At 43.5% G+C, this 20240-nt stretch overlaps 1 protein-coding gene across 4 annotated transcripts in view; it reads left to right on the top strand.

Moving 5' to 3' along the window:
• The window catches only part of ctif (CBP80/20-dependent translation initiation factor), a 61569-nt gene extending 47285 nt beyond the window's left edge, over window positions 1-14284 (top strand). For all 4 annotated transcript variants that reach the window (XM_005931230.2, XM_005931231.2, XM_005931229.3 and 1 more), the window contains 4 exons: window positions 86-385; window positions 2781-2933; window positions 8970-9023; window positions 11340-14284. In XM_005931230.2, coding sequence (XP_005931292.1) covers window positions 86-385; window positions 2781-2933; window positions 8970-9023; window positions 11340-11561 — 729 coding nt within the window. In that variant the 3' untranslated portion in view covers window positions 11562-14284. The remainder of the gene's footprint in view (window positions 1-85; window positions 386-2780; window positions 2934-8969; window positions 9024-11339) is intronic.
• Window positions 14285-20240: the final 5956 nt, after the last annotated feature.

Raw genomic sequence — 20240 nt, 5'->3', positions numbered from 1 at the left:
TTTGTGTTGAAATCTACTGTGCTCTGAATCTAATATCATTATCCTCACCAACCACTTACATGCATTATCCCGTCTTTCCCCTCAGGAGGAAGCATGCGTGCAGCAGTCGGGCCCCGGATCACGGAATATGGACCGGCTAGTGGCGCTTCTCAACAGCATGAGGAGCAACAGCAGTGGAGTAGAGCAACAGCTGGCGTCCTTCATGGAGGAGGCGCAGTCCTCAGCCCGTTCGGAGGAAACCCTCGCTCAGGTGGTCGGCGCGATCTACTCCAAGGCCGTGTCGGACAGGAGCTTCGCGGCAACAGCTGCGAGGCTCTGCGACAAGATGGCGCTGTTCATGGTGGAGGGGACCAAGTTTAGATCGCTGCTGCTCAACATGCTGCAGGTGAGATGACAACAACGGCGTCCAAAGCTTATCCTGGCTCCTTAATGTTTTCTCTAAATACTGAAGCAGGTGTAATTTATTTATTTATTTATTTTTGGGGGGGGGGGATTTTTTTTAAATAGTAACTTTTACTGAAAAAACGTTGTGTGCTAAACTGTTCTTAAAAAAACAACAGTGTTTGCAGCCATGTGCAATGAACTTGAGAGCCTGTTGCCTTTTGAAATAGCTGCTTTGAAGATGGGGATGAGGTCTGTGACCACTTGCAGTTAGTTAGTGTTTTTAAAACAACGTTGTTGCATCAAAAAAGGCAGATGGAGTCAGTCAGTAAGTCTGCAAGTGAATGGGGTGGCATTGGCAATTGTATCCAATCTGTTTGTGAGAACATGAGTAACTATGATAAACTGGTCAAAATGATGAATCCCCCTGACTGTACCTGCCATTTTATGCCTTGAAATGCATGAGTTATTGTAAACAAGAAGTTTAAATGAGCATTAAATATCATATTTTATACTCTATGTTTTAACACAGGGGTAGGCAACTCCAGGCCTCGAGTGTCGGTGTCCTGCAGGTTTTAGATCGCACCCTGGGTTAACACACCTGAATCAAATGATTAGTTCATTACCAGGCCTCTGGAGAACTTCAAGAAATGCTGAGGAGCCGTTTAGCCCTTTAAATCAGCTGTGATGGATCATGGACACATCTAAAACCTCCAGGACACCGGCACTCGAGGCCTGGAGTTGCCTACCCCTGTTTTAACATAATAATCTGTCAATTCAGCAGCTACTTTCAAGCTTTGCTTTTTTGAGAACGTTCAGGTGGAAGCCCACTGTGTGTGTTTGTGTGTGAGACGCCGTAAATGTCAGTGGGCACAGCAGCTAATCTAAACACCCAGGGGGGAAGAAAGAAACCCGTTCCCCCTTTTTCCTCTCCGTGTCTTCACTTAACTGCACCGTTCCAGTCTCGCACCCTCCGTGAAAACATCCCCTTCGCCGTTGCATACTTCACTCCCCCTTCCTCCTCATCCCTCATGAGCTCTGTATTCCAGAGCTGCCCCATCTTATCACCCTCCCCTCACCTAGAATGACACAGGCCACTGCCTCACTACTTCATCCTGCATAGTTCCCAAGTGCATCTCTCACCCGCCAAACTTTTCCTTTCGCCCTTCGCAAACTCCTGAGAGCAGCAGACAAACTAGAAGTAGACATACAACACATCCTTGATGCCGGCAAGGACTAAATGTTAACCCATCCGCTTCTATGCCCCCCCTGTACTCCTACGCTCTTCTTTTTCCTCCTCCCTTGAGCTTTAGTGTTTTTCCACCTCTTCCTTTAGATGCTAAACTTGTTTTTATCCCAAATCCAGCAGCAGTAAATCTTGCCTTGATCCTTTTACACCCCCCCCCCTTTTTTTTATTCACCCCCTCTTCATCTCAGCTGTCAGGTCCCTTCTTTTCTTTTATTCCTCACTTTAAAATCCACTTCCTAGCTAGCCAGCCAGCATGCCCCCCCTCCCCCCTTGTCTTTGACATTTTGACTTTTTTTTTTTTTGTTGCTTTAAAACATTTTAAATGTCATAAGTGGGCTCATGAAAGCTTTAATTAATGATGCTGCTTTCAGGCCCCTGGATCTCAGTATGGGGTGGAATTACTGTGCGTCTGCTGTGGCTTTGCTTGAACATAGTCAGACTTTCTCATAATGAAATATTTAACACAGCTCAGAAGTCCCAGGGGCCCCTTTTTGTCTATTACTGTTGACACCTTTTGATATTATAATATGATATGATAATTTGCTGAATCATTTTAGTTTAATTTTGAGCGCGTGTTGCGCTTGTTTTTAAATGGGCGGAGCTTCCTGCCAAACCTCTTTACGTCTCCGTTGTTTGTGCACAGGCAGACTTTTAGTGTAGCCGTTCAGCTGCCCAACAGGCAGCAGAGCGAGCGGCTCTGATTGTTGATAAAGTTTCACTTTAATCTGCTGAATAACATCTTTACAAGTGCACATTAAGCATTAACACATATTAACCCCGGCACTTTAACAGCACCACACAGTTCACCACACTTCACTTTCAAACTAAATTAACACACTCGCCTCCACTTCTGGCAGTTAAAAGAAATTTGGGGATTTTTTTAATGCATTTTCAAGCTGCTTTTTGGCTTCAAGTACGTTGAGGAACAAGGTTAATATATGTGCCACCTACCAAAAAATCCCATTAGAGAGATGGAAAAGTTGTTAATAATGATTAATGGTTCTGCCAGGAAGATGGTTAACCATCTTCACTTATGAATTTAACACCTACCTACCCACTGCCTACTTGTACTACACAGCTACTGAAGCTGGATAACCGGGAATGTTTCAGTGTGTTTTCTAAACTAACCAAGCATCCTTTTTCCACTCAGAGGGATTTTTCCTGTCGCGAGGAGCTCCAGCAGTCAGATGTGGAGCGGTGGTTGGGTTTCATCACCTTCTTGTGTGAAGTGTTTGGTACCATGAGGAGCTCCGGCGAGCCGTTCAGGGTGCTGGTGTGTCCCATCTACACTTGTCTACGAGAGGTTTGTATCTGTTTTCTTTTAGGTCACTAGCCAAAATTATCAACCCCTTTCACGCTTTTCGAATAAAAGAAAGTGCCCAGCTGCGTCTCTGTATCGTGCTTGCTCAGTTCAATACATGCACTGAATCAGAGTTTCCTGTTTTTGGCCAGACTCAGTCTAGACTCTTGAAACCACAGCTCTGTTTGGTTAGTGGTGCAAAAACAGCCAGGACACCATCAGTTCCAGTAAAATTTTGTGACCCCAGGTTCACTTCTCATCAGCTGGTCTTGCTCAGTTAGACACGCTCTCTCGGTCTCCATGGAAACCATTAAGGGAAGCCGCAGCAGACGCACGGCGATACAGAAGTGGTTAATGACAAATGAAATACTGAAAGGGGAAGCAAGCGAGGTGAGGGAGGTGAGGGGAAGTGGGGGAGACTGTGGCTCAGGTTGACTGTCAACTCATGGCACAACAGGTAAAAAAGAAACCAGCAGAGAGGAAGCTTGGTTTTAATACAGGGTCTGAACGAGAAAGGAAAAACAAGGTCAGGTGTAGGAACTAGTCTGAACACTGTCCAAAAATACACATCCACAAAATAGCATCACTGCTTGGTTAGGTACACCTGTTCAACTGCTCCTTAACGCAAGTATTTAAATCAACGAATCACATGGCAACACTAAGTCAAATAACTGAATAAGGCTGTGAGGGTTAGTGTGTATTCCCTTCAATGATCGCAGTAGGCATTAACTCACAGAGGCAGACTCCACTTCTTTTGCTAGCGGCAATTTTTCTAATTCTTCATCCCACATTTAGCGGTGAGTTGAACAAACGTCCACCGCAGACACGCATTTCGGACCGCATAGAATAACATGGCATTCACAGAGGGATGATGAACATGAGAATCAAAACAATTGGGATTTATAAGAAATCCATTTTAAAAAGACGGAGAATTAAAAATTGCTGTATGTGTGACAAAGTTTCATTCAGATAGGCCCACCCAATAAGGAGGAGATGGGGCAGAGACAGTCATACGTACACTACAATCGTTATAGTAAGATTCTTTATGATATTTCCTTTGTTGTTTGTATCTTCTTAATGTGATTTTACATTAACAAATTCTATCATCTGCTGCACCACATGCAGCTGTGAGATGAAGTTCTATTTGTTGTCGGATCAGCAGAAGGAGAGTGAGGTTTGGTTGCATGAGTGAGAGGAGATAGAAGTGAACTCTATACGGAACAAAAGGATTCGTGTAATGACACTTCAAACCTCCCCGCATCTGATTTGAAAACATATCGTCCAGCCCTCAGGGAGACAAGTAATTTTTTGGCATCACTGGAGAACATTTCCTCATATTGAAATTCAAGTGGGGTAATTGGAGACCTCTGCACCCCCTTTTTTTGTTCTGTTTTTCCAGGCATTAGAAAATCTAGCCAGTGAGATCTTAGCCAAGCCCCAGATCAAGTGATGTAGTACAAAAGGAGCAACAGCCCAACAGGCGGAGCTGGTTAAACAGAAGACCTCCTCGCAGGCAAAGAGGCGTCAGCCTCCGAGCATCTATGCTGGATATTTGGTGACATTATTTTTAACTCCTACACAGTGCGTGCATTTTTCTGGTGAGGGTGGAGGGCTGGATTCTGAAATTCAGCTTTTGTTTCACTTCCATATTTCTAGTGTAGTTTGAACACACCTGGCGTCTCATTAACAAACAAAACAATCGCAAACAGTTTAAGCCATCCACACCCTGTCTGAGGGTATGCCCAGGGCTTTATCTCAGGCTTGTTAAAAGGCTCAACAGCATGACCAAGGGTGTGGACTAACCAGTCAGCAATACACACAAACACGCCTCTATAATCTACATCAGCAGTATGAAGGGAGCCCCGAGAAGACTAGAGGTCAGAAGCCGCCTGTGAACAACTTAAACACTAATAATGAGGTTATATGGTGCGTGTGTGTGTGTGTGTGTGTGTGTTTGTTTTCAAGCCCACATAAGCGGTCTAATAATCAGTTTCCTAGAGACAGTCTTCGTGACTTTGATCTGGCCGCTGTTTTGATTGTCCTGTTGTAACATGCGATTGTCAGATTCTTGCTACAAGCTATGTGCAATAGGTGTTTGCATATGCACACGCACACCCACCTTATACATGCGGTCTAAGTGTTTGCATATGCATACATATGTCCCTGCAGAGGAGACACTTCTCCAGTAAACGTAGCCTGCACAACAGGATCAGGTAACAGCAAAGGTGTGTTAGTGTTTGGGCTTAAATGCCAGCTCCTATAGCCAGAGCAAATTAATGAGTGCTGATCCCATCCATTAATAACTGACAGGCTGCTATAGCTCCAATCAAATGGAAGATTTGCCCCACACAGAACAAACTAAAAGACATAATCCTCAAGTAAAATTAAATTTAAAGCACACCTTAAAACGAATGACTTTTTTCCAATTGACACATCCTGCCATTACAGAGCAATATTTGCATTTGTTTGAGTCCTACTTTTGACTCAAGCTCCAGGACCTGCTGTCCTGTTTTAGCTCAGTTGATCTGTGACTGCTCACCAACTAGCTGCTTTTTTTGCTAGATTAAGTGACCCGTTCTACAGCTGTGCATGCGTTGTAGCACAATTAAAATGACACGTTCATCTATCTTTTTGTCTCTTGGGCTTACTTCTTTTTAAATATGTTGCCATGGTAACAAAGGTTGGCAAAAACCCTTCAGGTCAGAACTTAATAAAAATCATATAAAAGATTTTTGACTTGGACCTTTAGCCTTGAGTTAAAGCAACATGCTTTGTGTACCAGTAATCATACACACTACCAATTATTGAATCACTTGAGTTCAACTCTGTTATTTTCAAATGAAGGGGAAAAACTGTGATGCAGTGTGGCTCATGATTCTACCCCAAAAGATCATCATGTGATCATGTGACCCATACAAGTTGCCATCAGGATATTGGTTTGCAGTCACTCCTGGTAGACAGCATGTACATACCCTCCGGTGGTGACATCAGGACCTATTTATATGGTATCTTGGCTTCCCTCTTAGAAAGCTACCAGTAGCTGTTTACTAACTTGTTCAGTGGATTTTAACTTTTTCCCCCATTAAGATTTGACAACCTCTGTATTCTTAATGACAAGTTGACACGTCAGTATGTATTAATAAAGACGTGGTTAGACGATCGTTAGAATAGTTTCCGCTCACTTCTGATGCACACTCAGTCATTTTGTTCTATGACAGAAACCACTCAGTTCAGAAGACAGCTTTCAGGGTTTTCAAGGGGGGGAAAGTTTAACAGTCTTACATTGTTAAACTCTGTATTATTGTAGTGTTTACCTTACAGTATAAAGTGCCTTGAGGCAACTGTTGTTGGGATTTGGTGCTACATAAATAAAACTGAATTAAATTAAATTATAACAGATACCAGACAAATATGGGGCTGGTCCTGAAGCGTGAATTCCAGTTTTGTCTACTACGTCAGAATCCTTCGAGTTGGTGTGTTTTTAATAAAGCATGTTTCGCTCTGCTTCATCCCCTGCTGCAGTTATTGAAGATACAACCTTGAAGATACACTAATGCAGTGGCCCCCAACCCCCGGGCCTCGGACCGGTACCGGTCCGTGAGTCGTTTGGTACCGGGCCGCGAGAGTTGAGGCTCAGGTGTGAAATGTATAGTTTTCAGGGTTTTTATCGGTTTTCAGCGTTATTTTGTCATCGTTTTTATCGTTAACTCGGTTTTCCTGGGTCTTTTCACGTGTGTTATGAATAAATCTTCTTTTTTTCGGTACCGGTACTAGTTTTATTTTGTTGTATTTATCCGCGACACCTTAAAGGCCGGTCCGTGAAAATATTGTCGGGCATGAACCGGTCCGTGGCGCAAAAAAGGTTGGGGACCGCTGCACTAATGCACATGTGAAGTCCAAACTCATTTAAGTCACTCACAGAGCCGTGTTTGGATTTATTTCTTCTCTTCAGTGCTGTGAAACAATCAAAGGGAAAAAAAATAAGACGGCTGTATTTTCTAATCCTGATGTCTTTTAAATAAAAATACTGTAAATGGAAGTCGCACAGAATCCCGGGTTTTCCCATGGCAGTAAGATTAGTTTCTTGATGATATAACCAACCAGACATCCGAGTGTTTTCAGCTTCAGCCGGAGAGACTGAGTGTTAAGCTGTCTCTCAAAAACTTTTTTTTTAAATGCTGATTTTTCAGCTGGAACACACCATGTGTTACGGTGCAGCAGTGACAGGAGAGAGAAGAGAGGAAAAGCTTATTGCAACGGATAGGAAAGCTGATGATAGATGAGTATAGATTAGATCGTTATAAGTGTATTGAACAAAACTTCCTCCCTCGGTTCCCCGGGGAACTCATTATGAGCTAATCCCGCTTGTCACATAGTTCTCCTGCTCTGGAAAAGGACGGGACTTGAGTTTCCACATCAAACAGCCACACTGTCACCACACCCGTCTGAGCATACTGAGGAGCTGACGTCTGAGCAACTGTTGGACCTAAATGATAGGTGGAATACCATTAAGCTTACAGTGTGGAAATAAGAGGCCTGCTCACAGTGAATGTGGAGCATAGCATCAAATGGTGGAGGATTACTTTTTTTTAAAAAATGTTTTCACCTCTGAGGAGTCAGACATTCGAATGACTGGTTTTGATCACAGCGTCTTTCCTAAAGCATGCATTTAAACAGGGTTTGGTTTGTCTGCTCAGTTTTAAAATGAAAACACAGTGATCGTGTTATTTAGCTCTGAAATACTGAAGTTGGGTTACTTGAGCGGGTTGGAGTCTCTATGGTGCATTCTATCTAGTACTCACATATTATATCATTGCCGTTTTTATAGTGAACTTATTCATACAAAATTGTTTGTTTTATTAATTGAATAGCTTCAGAGCAACATGAGCCTTTATGGAGAGTCAGTCTGCCATTTTTTTTTAAACTTCCAGTTTTAAGATGCACCAATTCCTGTGTGAAATATCGGGATTTGGCAACTTCATGCTGCTCTCTGCCCATCAGCTGGTTGCTAATTCTGTCTGTCTGCAGTCTGGTAGCATGCAGTGGGTTTAAAAAGCTTTTCTTTTCTGGTTTTTTTTTTAAGAGTGAGCCAACACTGCTAAGCTGTGGGACAGTATGTTAGGTAATACAGATTCAGGTGATAAACCATATAAGAGATTGAACATTTTTATATACAGTTGGCATTGAAAAACAAATTGGATTTATGGGTTGTTCTCCTGAACAAGGTGATGTCCTGTTTATTCCCTCCGTGATCTCACTTATTTTTTCCTTTACTCTGTCGCTGGACGGCGCATTGATGCGTGACCGTATTTTCCTCATTTTCAAAACACGCTCCCCCCTTCCTCCATGGTACTTCCTTCCCTCCATCAGTTTAATCAAAGCAGAGCTTTGTAAACAGTGTTATGAAGACTAAGGCAGCATTAGAGTTGAGCATTTAGCCAAAGTCCCTTCTGCTGTAAACTGAACCTAGAAGCTCGTATTCTGGCATAATGTTATTCTACCTCTCTCTGCCTGCATTGTTTCAGGGGAGTATTTGTATGCCCATCTGTGCATGCGGGCCGGCATTGGTGTGTGTGTGTGTGTGTGTGTGTGTGTGTGTGTGTGTGTGTGTGTGTGTGTGTGTGTGTGTGTGTGGTAGTGGGTGGGAGGGGGCTAACATGTTTACCCAATCCACTGTTTGTTTTTGGCCACGCTGTGTGTTTACGTGTGTGTGCTACTGCGTGTGTATGTACATTGTGCGTAAAGGAAGGCATGATGTGTGATGTTTGCTGGCAGCCTGGAAGCTCAGTGTGTTGTCTTCCGGGATTTAAAATGTTAATGTCAAAAATATTTACAATCAGGATTAGCTCCCTCCCCGTTTCTTTGTGAACTCATGAACACATTTTTCTGTTCTCTTCATCAAGTGGTTTAAATCAGTTTTTGTATGTATACAGTGCATCTTCCATCATTTCTACTGTGCTACTTCTGGACTTGTGTTGTGCTAGTTTGCGCAGCCCTTTGCTTTGTAAGTCTTACAGTGTCTGTTCTTGTCCTTTGCAGCTGCTAGAGTCGACGGATGTTAAGGAAGACGCAGTCCTCTGCTGCTCCATGGAGGTATCAATGCATAATTACTTAAAGTCAAGTCTTCATACTCAAAAGTCAAACTGGCCCCTACAAACACAAGTGCTCGCCTATACAGACACCACAGACTGTATAGAGATTGACAGACCACGTGACTTTCGCGCATTGCATTGTAGGTACGACTGGCAGCAAACTCAAAACACTGCATCAAGCGTTAGCATTTCCAGCACCGGTAATCATTAATTCTGCGGTTTTAATCCCTACTTGCATTTTATTTGCCCCTAAAACAGTTATGTACAAAACGACGGAGAACACGGCAGGTCCGTACAAAGACAGACTTGACGAAAAGGCAAACCAAGAAAAAAAAAAAGTACGAGGAAAAAATCAAAGGAGTGAAACGGTTAGACCCATACGAGCATACAGAGTGGAGTAAGGACGTTAGCGTGCTGCCCAACTTTTATCACGCACATATTTATTATTATATGGTCCTAAGTGTGAGTGCATACACTCACAAAATGTTTAGTAACTTCAGATCCCTGCAACAAGCCCAGGTCCAGTTTACTTTGGTGATTTGGACTATTCCATTTCACAGCTGTTGTTAATTTTTTTTTTCTCTTTATCTCCTGTACAGGCAAACACAATCTATTTGTCTTTTCAGGTTGTAGTATTACACAACATTTTCAGATCCAATAGAAATAAAATAAGTGTTTCGTAATTCATTCAATTTATTGTCTTTATTTATAACTGGCATTATTGTTTCATTCTATTATAGGATCTTACAAGAAACAGGCAAAATTGTAAAAATCCACTATGCTTTATTAGCTGCTTCGGTGAAAAACAAATCAACAATGCAAAAAAAATAATAATAATAACCATTGCAAAACAACTTACTTGAAAACAGTTATTCATCACTTGATTGCTTCAATACAACACTTGGGCACATATATGCGGGACTTTTCGCGGCTGTTTTTATATCGCTCTCTCACTTAACCAATCAAATCTCGCTGTGGTAGCAGCTTTAAACTCGGTATCACCCAGGTTGATAGAGGGGGCCCAGTCTGGATCGCCACAGTGAACAAAGCAGCATAGTGCAACGAATTCAATTCAAATCAATATAAGACTTATTTGTAACCCTCATCAACAATTATGTTATGATAAATTACGTAATAACTACAACAGAAGCCATCAGTCGGCTCTTTGTTACTTCGGAAACATGGCTTGAACAATTTCTCTTCCACGACAGAATCCGATAAAAAACGATCTCTTTACCCGTCGGCTTCCCGTGGCTGTCATGCGACCGGCTATTGCAGTTAATAATGCCATTCTTTGTTTCTTTTTATCGTTGTGTGACTGTTTTCTTATGAAAGCCTGCGTGCCCTAGTACCGCTCGCCACTCGTACCTACAATCCTTTGCGGTTTTACCCCGGAAATTACATCACATTTTCGATCTCTATACAAAAGGTGGATATAGTCAGTCATTGGTTTCTGGATTTGCATATTGAAGCCTTAATTTGAGCATTTTTGCTGCGTAGTGTTTCTAAAACTGGGAAGCAAAACTATATGCTTATCAGTAGCATTATCAGTCGAAGCATAGCTAAATTGTACTCTGCAGATGGATTTAACATCACGAAAGACTTGAAAGTAGCGACCAGAATCATAAATTTATTAGGAAAGAATTTACTCAGGTCATAAATGTGGTATGCAGATGGCCCGTTTTCCCATAGACTTCTATACATTTGAACTTCTTGTTGCAACAAGACTAGTCGCCCCCTGCTGGCCATAAAAGAACACAGTTAAAGTATCTAATTGGCTTTGCAGTGGATTTTTTAGACCAGAGGCTGTGTGTTTTTTAAACGAAGCTAGCAGGATGTAAAAGTAAAAACACAGAAATTTAGCCCCCTGGAACAACTATCTTGCAAACTATATCAGGGGTCTTGTTATCAGGGGTGGGTGGGGTGGGGGCGAGTAGAGTCTGCATCACCCATAGAGCCACAGCCTCCACATTTAATGGGAAATCTGCCAGGCAGCAATAAATCCTTTAAACGGCAGAAAGTAATACCTAGAACTAAAAGGACAGAAAGGGCTAAGGCAGGTGAGCTCTGATTGGAAAAGAGTTCCCAGATGCTCGCAAACACAATGTTTGCAGTCTTGATTACATACTGGCAGCCTCGGCATGCACACATCTCCATGGCCAGAGGGTGTGTGAACCTCTGCTTGTCTGACTGTATCCACAATAACAAGGTGCCAGACATTGTGTCTTGTTCTCAGTTAAGGACGCACACACGCACTCTTTTCTCTGACCTCCTACCTCTTTACTCCCCCACCCTCCCTTCCTTGTCTCTCCACCAGCTGCAGAGCACAGGCCGACTGCTGGAAGAGCAGCTCCCCGAGATGATGACAGAGCTCTTAGCAGCTGTCAGAGACAAGATGCTTTGTCCCGCCGAATCTCCGCTGACTCGCTCTCTGCTCATGGAGGTCATCGAACTGCATGCGCACCGTTGGAGCCCCCTGGAGGCTCTCACTACCCAGTACTACAACCGTACCATCCAAAAGCTCACCACCACTGCCTAGGTGCCAGCTCCCACAGGAGAAGAGAAGATGTGTCCTCCTCACCCCAACACAACAGATGTTTTCTGGTTATGCATTGTAATAATGTCTGTTGCCTAAAGAAGTAAATGTCGCTATTGAGCTTAACTGTAAATTCCATTATTAAAAAACAAAACGGATAAGAAAAGGTAACCACTACCACAGACAAATCATGTAAGAGCCTCCTAACAGGTAACCCAAAAAGCCAACACTACATGTGCCACATTTGGCACACATTTGAGAAGATGGTAACTGATAGGTAGTCAGTGTGGGTGTGTTCGGCCACATGGAGCCTGAGAGCTTGGCTGGCTGCTGGATAAAGGAGGGAAGAGACAAGAGAGGGGTCACGTAGCAGAGAGGAGGAGAGGGCAGCGGTCTGTCCGTGGGGAATAGAGAGATCTGTGCCCAGAGATGAATAGAGGACGGAGAGCGAAGGGGCGGGTGGGGGCCGGGGTGGTCTGTGTCAGTCTCTTCATTGTGTTCGTTTGCCACACCTCCCCTCCTCCCCTTCCCTCTTCTGTCTCTCCGTTAGCCCCCAGGGTCTGTGTGGCTGATAAAAGAGAGGAGGAGGCAGGGAGCAGACACAGTGCTGTCTGTCTGGGCTGTCTGCCCTGCCAGCCCAGGGACCAGGTCAAAGGGCCTCGCTGTGGAGCCCCCCCACAGCTCCTCCCTGCCTTTGTCTCCCCGACACCCCCCACCCAGCAGGAAGCCCTTTTGAGGAGATGAGACAGCGGGCCTGCTGGGCCAGGCTGGGTTGGGGATAAAGATCAGGCTGGCTAGAGTAGGGTGACAGATGGCTGCTTGAGCCCCTGTGAGACGACACACTCCGAGCACACCCCACTGGCACCCCAACTCCCTGTTCCCCAAGCTCAGGCCCACACAGCCAATAGAAGCAGTAGAAATATTGCAGAGGGTGGGGTGAGGGGGGAGCAGCATTAGGAAATTAAATCAGACACTGCTGTCTGATAATTCCTTTGTTTTTGTCTTGCTACGGAATGTCTCTTCTGCTGTTAAGCCGTGCACATCTATGCTTTGTTAACCACATCATCATCATCATTATATTTTTTTATCATTTATTGTTTTTGGTTATCAATGTTTCATTTTGAAGTCCTGTTTCAATGGTAATATGTATGAGATATTATAGTCATAGGCCTTATTGCACAGGATCGATTTGTTTTGCACCGTTTTGAGGCGATTTGCTTTAAAAACTCAGAAAAAACAGAAGTAGGAAGTTTGAATTGGAATCAGCATTGCAGAGTAACGGCGAATTCAAGTAGAGAGAGATCTGAGTTGAGCATAGTGAGGGATTTGAGGATGTTTTAATGGACTAGTGGCCTTGTCAATTGCCCTTTTTTTCTCTCCGTTGTTTAGGGCACAGCAGCGAGCGTGCTGAGGACTTTATCGCATCGTTGTGTTGTTGAAGGAAATATATATAAATATAAAACAACTGAAAAAGTGATGTGACAACTAAAAGAAAAAAAATAAGCATGGCACACAATGAAGCAGAAGTACAATGCTTCTTTACAATTTCCTCCTACGCAAGCCATTCTTTGCAGTGGATGTTTTTGCAAGTGTTTAATATCGACTGTAGTTTGGTCTTGATTTTTTTTTCCTTTTGGAGAGAAATGACAACTATTAACCTGTGTATTTGAAGATGACAATGACGACAAGAAAAATCTTAACTGTTTGACCTCATATTAGCTAGTCATGTGTGACCCTTATTCCAGCTAACGTGTGTACTGCAATAGTCATACCAAGCCAATCACGTTTATTTGGGGGGGTTTGTTTTTGTTTTTTTTAAATGGGCTCTCTATATATAATCTGCATACGATATAATTACAAGTATTACAAAAAAAACTCTTAAATTTGGGGAATAATGCAGCAGTGATGTTACACATAGGAATACCGTGGTTGTGTGGCTACAAGTTAGCTCATCCTTTTTCATCAGGAAGTAGCTGTTTGGGAGTAATCACACACACACATATATGCTTAGTTCCCACTGATTCTCTGTGGGCTGTTTTTATATTATTATTATTATTTTCTGTGTCTTGCATCAAGAATTAAGATCCTGTGTGGTAGAAACACACCCCAGAAGATTAGTTAGATGAGATGGGTGACAATTTGTTTTTCTTTTTTAAGCTCAGATGTTTTTTGAAGACGCATCCCAATCATCTGTACGTGTGTGTGTCTGCTTAAGAAGTGATCTGTTTTATTGTTTTGTCTTTTGTTGTTGTCTTATTTTGTTTTTAGGTTTGTATTTAAATTATATTTAGCTCATTTATATATATATATATATTAAAAAGAAACTTTTTTTTCTTCTGGTGGGTTTTTAACACATCTGAAGCAGTGATACCTAGCTTGCTGGCAAGTGTGTAAGTTTGGTATTTCTGGGGTTTCCTTTGTGAAAAAAGAAAGAAGGCCATCAGTCAGTATCCATTATGCAAAGAGCGGTTCCCTCTCTCAGCAGATTGGGGCAGGTGGGGATTGCCCCCATCATCTGTGGCACCCCCTCCCCCCACCTCCAACCCCTTGTGCCCTTAGACCCCTGCGCTCGGGTCACGTGACTCACTCGACGACTGAATGAGATGCACCCTCATTTGGATTTTCTCGTGAATCTTGACAAAACGAGCGGCCCGGCCAACGCACGGACGAGCTTTTGGGATTGACGACGGTGGGTCATCTGTGATGAGCTTTTGTTTTTGTTTTTCTAAGCAGCTGAAAAAATAAACTAATAGGAAAGAAAAGATGTGCTGGAACAAACTCTGGTGTGTGTTGGGGTTTTTTTTTTTCCTTCTTTTCTGTCTCGTCAATTTCTCAGTGCAGTCACATGGAAGCTGGCGTGGTATCACTAGACAAAAAAAAAAGAAAAGTCATTCAGACACGACAAAAGAAACAATGGCACACACGTGGTTGGCTCCGTCGTCAGCAGACAGACTGCGTAACTAATCGTGGCGCCGCAGTGGGTCATTTTACTAACAATTCATACGTGTGCACGCTGCAGCTCATTTACATCGTCACACATTAAGCCGAACACACTTTAGAAATTAACAGCGCCGTCTGTGTTGGTGTGCACGACTGCCACGCAGCGACCTTCATCAGTGACTCGCCTTTGCTGAGCCCCCTAACATATGCCTGGGGGCTCCACGACTTTGGCGTCCCGATGGGCGCTCTTAATGCAGGGGTTACCTCCCTGCTGAGGGCCCCGTCCCTCAAACCTATTGGATGTCCTCCAGCCCTTATCCACAGCGATCAACATAATCCCACGTGATTATTCTGAACACTTAAACACATGTGAAAGGCTGACGTTAGATTTCTTTGTTTTATTTCACGCAGAATCACAACACAAACAGGGCCAGTAAGGAAGTTATAGATGTTCTAATCTGGCAAACAGGGAAGTGAAAACACACCAACAGCAGATGCAAGAGGGGATAGAAATGAAATACTAAAATGAGTGAATGCTCATATCATACAGGGGATGATTAATGAATAACTGACACTGATGGCCAGCACCGGTCACACTTAATTCAGCTTGGTACAGTAAGAACAGGTAGAAACACTGTAACTTTAAAGAATGAAGATTGTGTCTCTTCCTTTGTCTGTCACTGGGCCCAACACTGACTGATGAGTGAAAGAAAGGTCTGTAATCCAGAATTCGAGATGACATCTGCCCATTTTCCTATTGCTCCATAACTATTCCATAACTATTAACTCTGGGCTGGAGGTGGAAAGAAGGCTGGGTAATTACAATTTTGGTTTGCAAAGATTAAAACAACATAATTGGGGACAAAATTCTTACTGCTTTTGGGGGCTGAAACCTATCCCAGCTGTCATACGGCGAGAGGCGGGGTACACCCTTGACAGGTTGCCAGTCTATCACAGAGCTAACACAGACACTGACACCCACATCCACACCTAGAGTCAGTTTAGTTTCACCAATTAGCCTAACCACATGCATATCTGTGGGAGGAAGCCATATTACCTGGAGAGGACCCACTCAGAAAGGCCCCAGGCTGGAGTCAAACCCAAGACCTTCCTGTGCGGTGACGGTGCTAATCACCACACCATCCTAGATGCTATATGGAGCAAAAAAAAACACCCACACTTTTCTACTTCTAAAAATGTGCATATGATTAACATAATTCTGCTTTTGTTATTCACTATTCTGTTTTCCATTGTCTCATTCCGACGTATTTTTGGTTGTCAAAATCAAACTGGTTAACAACGGATCATACGTTTTGGATCAAACCGAACCATTAATCACCTTGTTTGAGAAAACCATTGGCAGGTCCTTTTAGTGTCTAAACAACCATTAGTTAAAGCCCATAAATAGAGCACACAAATAAATATAATCAAGCCTCGGGGCACCGTATGATGACTCGAGCTTTGCCGACTTTGTGCTGGCACTGAAGAATGAATGGATCCGTGTGCGTGTGTGTGCGCAGGGTGACTCACACCAGCATCGTCCATTGTGTGAGCCAGACAAAAAGCTGGCTGCGTCTCTGCTGGCCTCGATGACGAACCAAAGCCGAGGAGGGAGGACACTCACTTTAAGATGACGGTTTACGAGCGCAGACGCACTCCCACAAACTTCAACACACAAGTGCCAGCACAGCTCTGCTGCGGCTGCGTCTTGTATTTTTATTTATTTATTTATTTTTTAAGTTGTCTGATGGCTCACACACTGTATTTTTTTAGACCCTTGGTAGGGTTTTTGTGTGTGCGTGCCCTCCCGTCTGCACAGCATGCGCGTTTTTGTGTTTGATCGGCGCACAGGCAAAGCCGGAGGAGAGCACTCCAGATTGTTTTCTGTGTAGTCCGAGGGCTGCAGAGGTCAAACATTGTGTAAAACAAAGTAGATTTGAAATGCGCAGAAGCATCCCCAGATGTTTTTTTTTCCTCTACTGTATGCTTTGCTGTGGGAGAAATCAATAACTGTGGGCTACCAAGTGGTTTTAGCTCGCTCTCTTGACCTTTTCCAACTCAGCAGCAGCTACTGCGCAGCAGTTTATTCCACTCTCCCAAAAAAAACTGACTCCATCTCAACTATAATTGGATTCAGACATTTTTAACTGTGTCAACATATTCTGGAGCTAAAGTAGATACCGAGACGTTTAATGATTAATCATATCATCACTTTGTGGCTGCTGCCAAATTAAATCCTACAGTCACATCCACCTACAAATCTCTGCTGTGTGCTCTGTAAAAATACTACTCGTCCTTCACTATACACTCACCAGCCACTTCATTAGCTACACCTTTCTAGTACTTTCTAGGACACCTTTTACCTTCAGATCTGCTTTAATTCTTCTTGGCATAAATTCAACAAGGTGCTGGAAACATTCTTCAGCGATTTTGGTCCATATTGATTTGAAAGCATCACAACAGCTGCTACAAATTTGTCAGCTACACCTCCATGATGCGAACTGTCTGTTTCACCACAATTCGAAACAGAAAATTCTCTCTGTTACACTGAGATCTGGTGACTGTGGTGTCCATTTGAGTACAGCAGACTCAAATGGACTCACTGCATTTGGATGCTGGAGACTGGTTGTGGTCTTAAGTTGATGCTCAAGAAAGTACTGATCACCAGCAGCCTGGCCTACTGAGGCAGTATGGAGCCATGCTTTCATGTTGTTTATGTTAAATTCTGATCCCACCATGCGAATGTTGCAACAAAAATCACGATTCATCAGACCAGGCAACCTATTGCCAATCTTCTGTTGTCCAGTAACAGTCCACGGGAACGTTAGCCTCAGTTTCCTGTTGTTAGCTGACAGCAGTAGCGCACGCTGTGGCGTTCTGCTACTGTAGCCCATCTGCTTCCAGGTTCACTGTGCATTCAGATGCTCTTCTGCACACATTAATTGCAATGAGTGGTTATTTGAGTTACTGTTGCTTTCCTATCAGGTCAAAACACTCTGGCCATTCTTCTCTGATGTGTTTTTCACAGCATTCTCTGTAAATGCTAGAGATCGTTGTGTGGGAAAATACCAGTCCGACCAGCCTGTCCTGCACCATCAACCATGCCACTTCAATCTTTCTTTCTCATTCTGAGGCTCAGTTTGAACTTCAGCAAGTCATCGTTACTATGTCTGCAGGCCTGCAATAAGAAGCTGCCATGTGTGCCACACACACACACACACACACGTTTAATAGTAAAATGGTGTTTTTTGAGAAAAAGTAAAAGGTGATCTCAGGCAGAGCGGAAACTGAAAAGCCATAATACTGTTTCCTGTACAGGCTGTGGAGGAAATGATGTCATGACCTGCTCACTTCCTGAATGAACTCTTTCAGTGGCTCTTCTGGTGAAGAACCTGCCGACTCAGCAAAATAAACAAAATATAGGTTTCTTTGGCTCTAAATGAAGTACATCCACAACTCACTGACTCATTTGCGCCAGGCTGAGATATTGGATCTATTCTGAGAAAAGAACTGGAAGTCTGCTCAAATCCACAAAGCTGCTTTGAGCTAAACACTAAAATCCTCATGCCAACATGCTTACAACACTAATAATATATCAGCCAGCCAGCACTGACCTTCCTGACTGCCTTCATATTTACTTTTTTTTTTGGCAAACAGCATTTATCACTGGCAGTGACTGATATTTATCCATTTTGTCACATCAACTAAATGGTAAATGGCCTGTATTTGTATAGCACTTTACTTAGTCCCTAAGGACCCCAAAGCGCTTTACACTACATCCACCCATTCACACACACATTCACACACAGGTGATGGCAAGCTACATTGTAGCCACAGCTACCCTGAGGCGCACTGACAGAGGCGAGGCTACTGGACTCTGGCGCCACCGGGCCCTCTGACCACCACCAGTAGGCAACAGGTGAAGTGTCTTGCCCAAGGACACAACGACCGAGACTGTCAGAGCCGGGGCTCAAACCGGCAACCTTCCGATTACAAGATGAACTGCCAACTCTTGAGCCACATTTAAAGACAGCATGAAGAAGAGTTGAAATTGTTTTTATTCCAAGTAATTGAGATGTTCGTGTATCATTGGCAAAAAAAAGGATAATCTTTTCGGCCAGGCAGTAAACATGTTTTAACGCTGTGTTGTTGGGCAGTTTAAATGAACTGTAGTTTTTGCCATTACCAGAATGCCTTCATGTTTTTTTCTTTTTTCCATCCAACATGTCTTTTTCATGTTGGACTATCAGGCTAAAATTTCCCCATCGGCATTCATTCATTAACTGTCACCTAAAGTGTGGGAGCAACTGGGATTGTGATAGACTGGCGCTGTTATTACAATTCATCCTAAAACTAATTTCCTGGCAGTGCCTCCAACAGATTCGACAACCTCTTGGTGGAGGAAAAGTCAGGGAATAACCCAGATAGTTGCACTTCACCCCATCAGGATCAGGAATTTCCATTAGTAGCAAACAAGTCATCGCAGTCCGTCCAGTAATTGTCAAGCTATCACAGATCGGACCAGAGTGGTTAACCAAACACCCAACAGGCTTATGTCCCAACAGCCAGACCGCAAGATGACTAATAAACACAAGACTCTGCATCATGGAAAACCCACCATCACAATCATTCTACAGAAAGCATGAAAAATAAGAAAAACACAAAGAGGGACTTAGCAATTTTAGGGATGTGCTCTGCAATACGATGAACACACATCAGCAGCCTGAGTAAGTGTGGTATGGCAATTTGAGCTCAGTGAAAAGTATAACAATGTACACAGATTAACACTGTTTTTGTTGCAGACATGTGAATCGCACGCTGTAAAGCATTTCATTCACACAAGCTTAGAGCAGCTTGCTTTTAGGGGAAGTGTGACGTCTTTGTTGTTCAGGAGCATCTGTGCCCTCACAGTGGCCTGGCTGAAAACGGAGCTGCAGCAGGCTTCTCTCACTTGCTGCCAGAGAGAGCTGATGCGACCGGTGTCAACAGATGGACTTTCATACTGGGAGAGGAGTGGTGAAGAAACACGAGGTAGAGCGGATTTTTTATTTATTTATTTTATGGAATAAACTCGCAGACTAGATAAAGATTTGCAGCAGAGCAGAGAAAATAAATGGTGGGGAATGATCAGATCATTCTATCCTTCTCTCTCTTTATGACAATGGTCATCTCAGCTAAATGCTTCAATTTATAAGAAGTGGCATGTGTGTGCACACGAGTGTGTGCGTGTGTGTTCGCATGTCCGTGTGACATTTCCTAACCTGACCAGACCAGCCACCCAGAAGTGTCACAAGCCGGCGTGAGCAAAGCTTCCACTGTGAGCTGCACTCAGTAACCGACCACTCGAGCAGAAATCAACACAAACACACACACACGTGCACACTATAATTAGAGATGGTGAAGGGACACGGATAGCGTCTGCAGAACCTCTCCTGCTCACCAGAGCAGAAGTGAACACACAAACCTTGTGCACACACACACACACGCACACACACAAACACACACTATAGCCATTGGACGTCGATGGAAGTGTCCACAGACAAGCAGTGGGAAGTAACACCTGATGTCTTTGTTGCCAGGCTCCCGCCTAGCGACTGTCAATGTGGGAACCTGCTGCGACAAGCACGACCCTGTTGCTAGGCAACCCGAACTTATGCGACAGATAGTGGCAAAGTCGTACAGCAAGAGCAAAACTGTGAACGATACGGGGGGGGGGGAGAGAAAAAGAAAAAGCGGTGTTGG

This window comes from Haplochromis burtoni, unplaced genomic scaffold, assembly GCF_018398535.1.
Source record: "Haplochromis burtoni strain Fernald_Lab_line unplaced genomic scaffold, NCSU_Asbu1 Contig_137, whole genome shotgun sequence".
Classification (NCBI taxonomy): domain Eukaryota; kingdom Metazoa; phylum Chordata; class Actinopteri; order Cichliformes; family Cichlidae; genus Haplochromis; species Haplochromis burtoni.
Note: the sequence above shows the minus strand (reverse complement) of the source record. Positions and strands in the feature narration are given on the sequence as shown.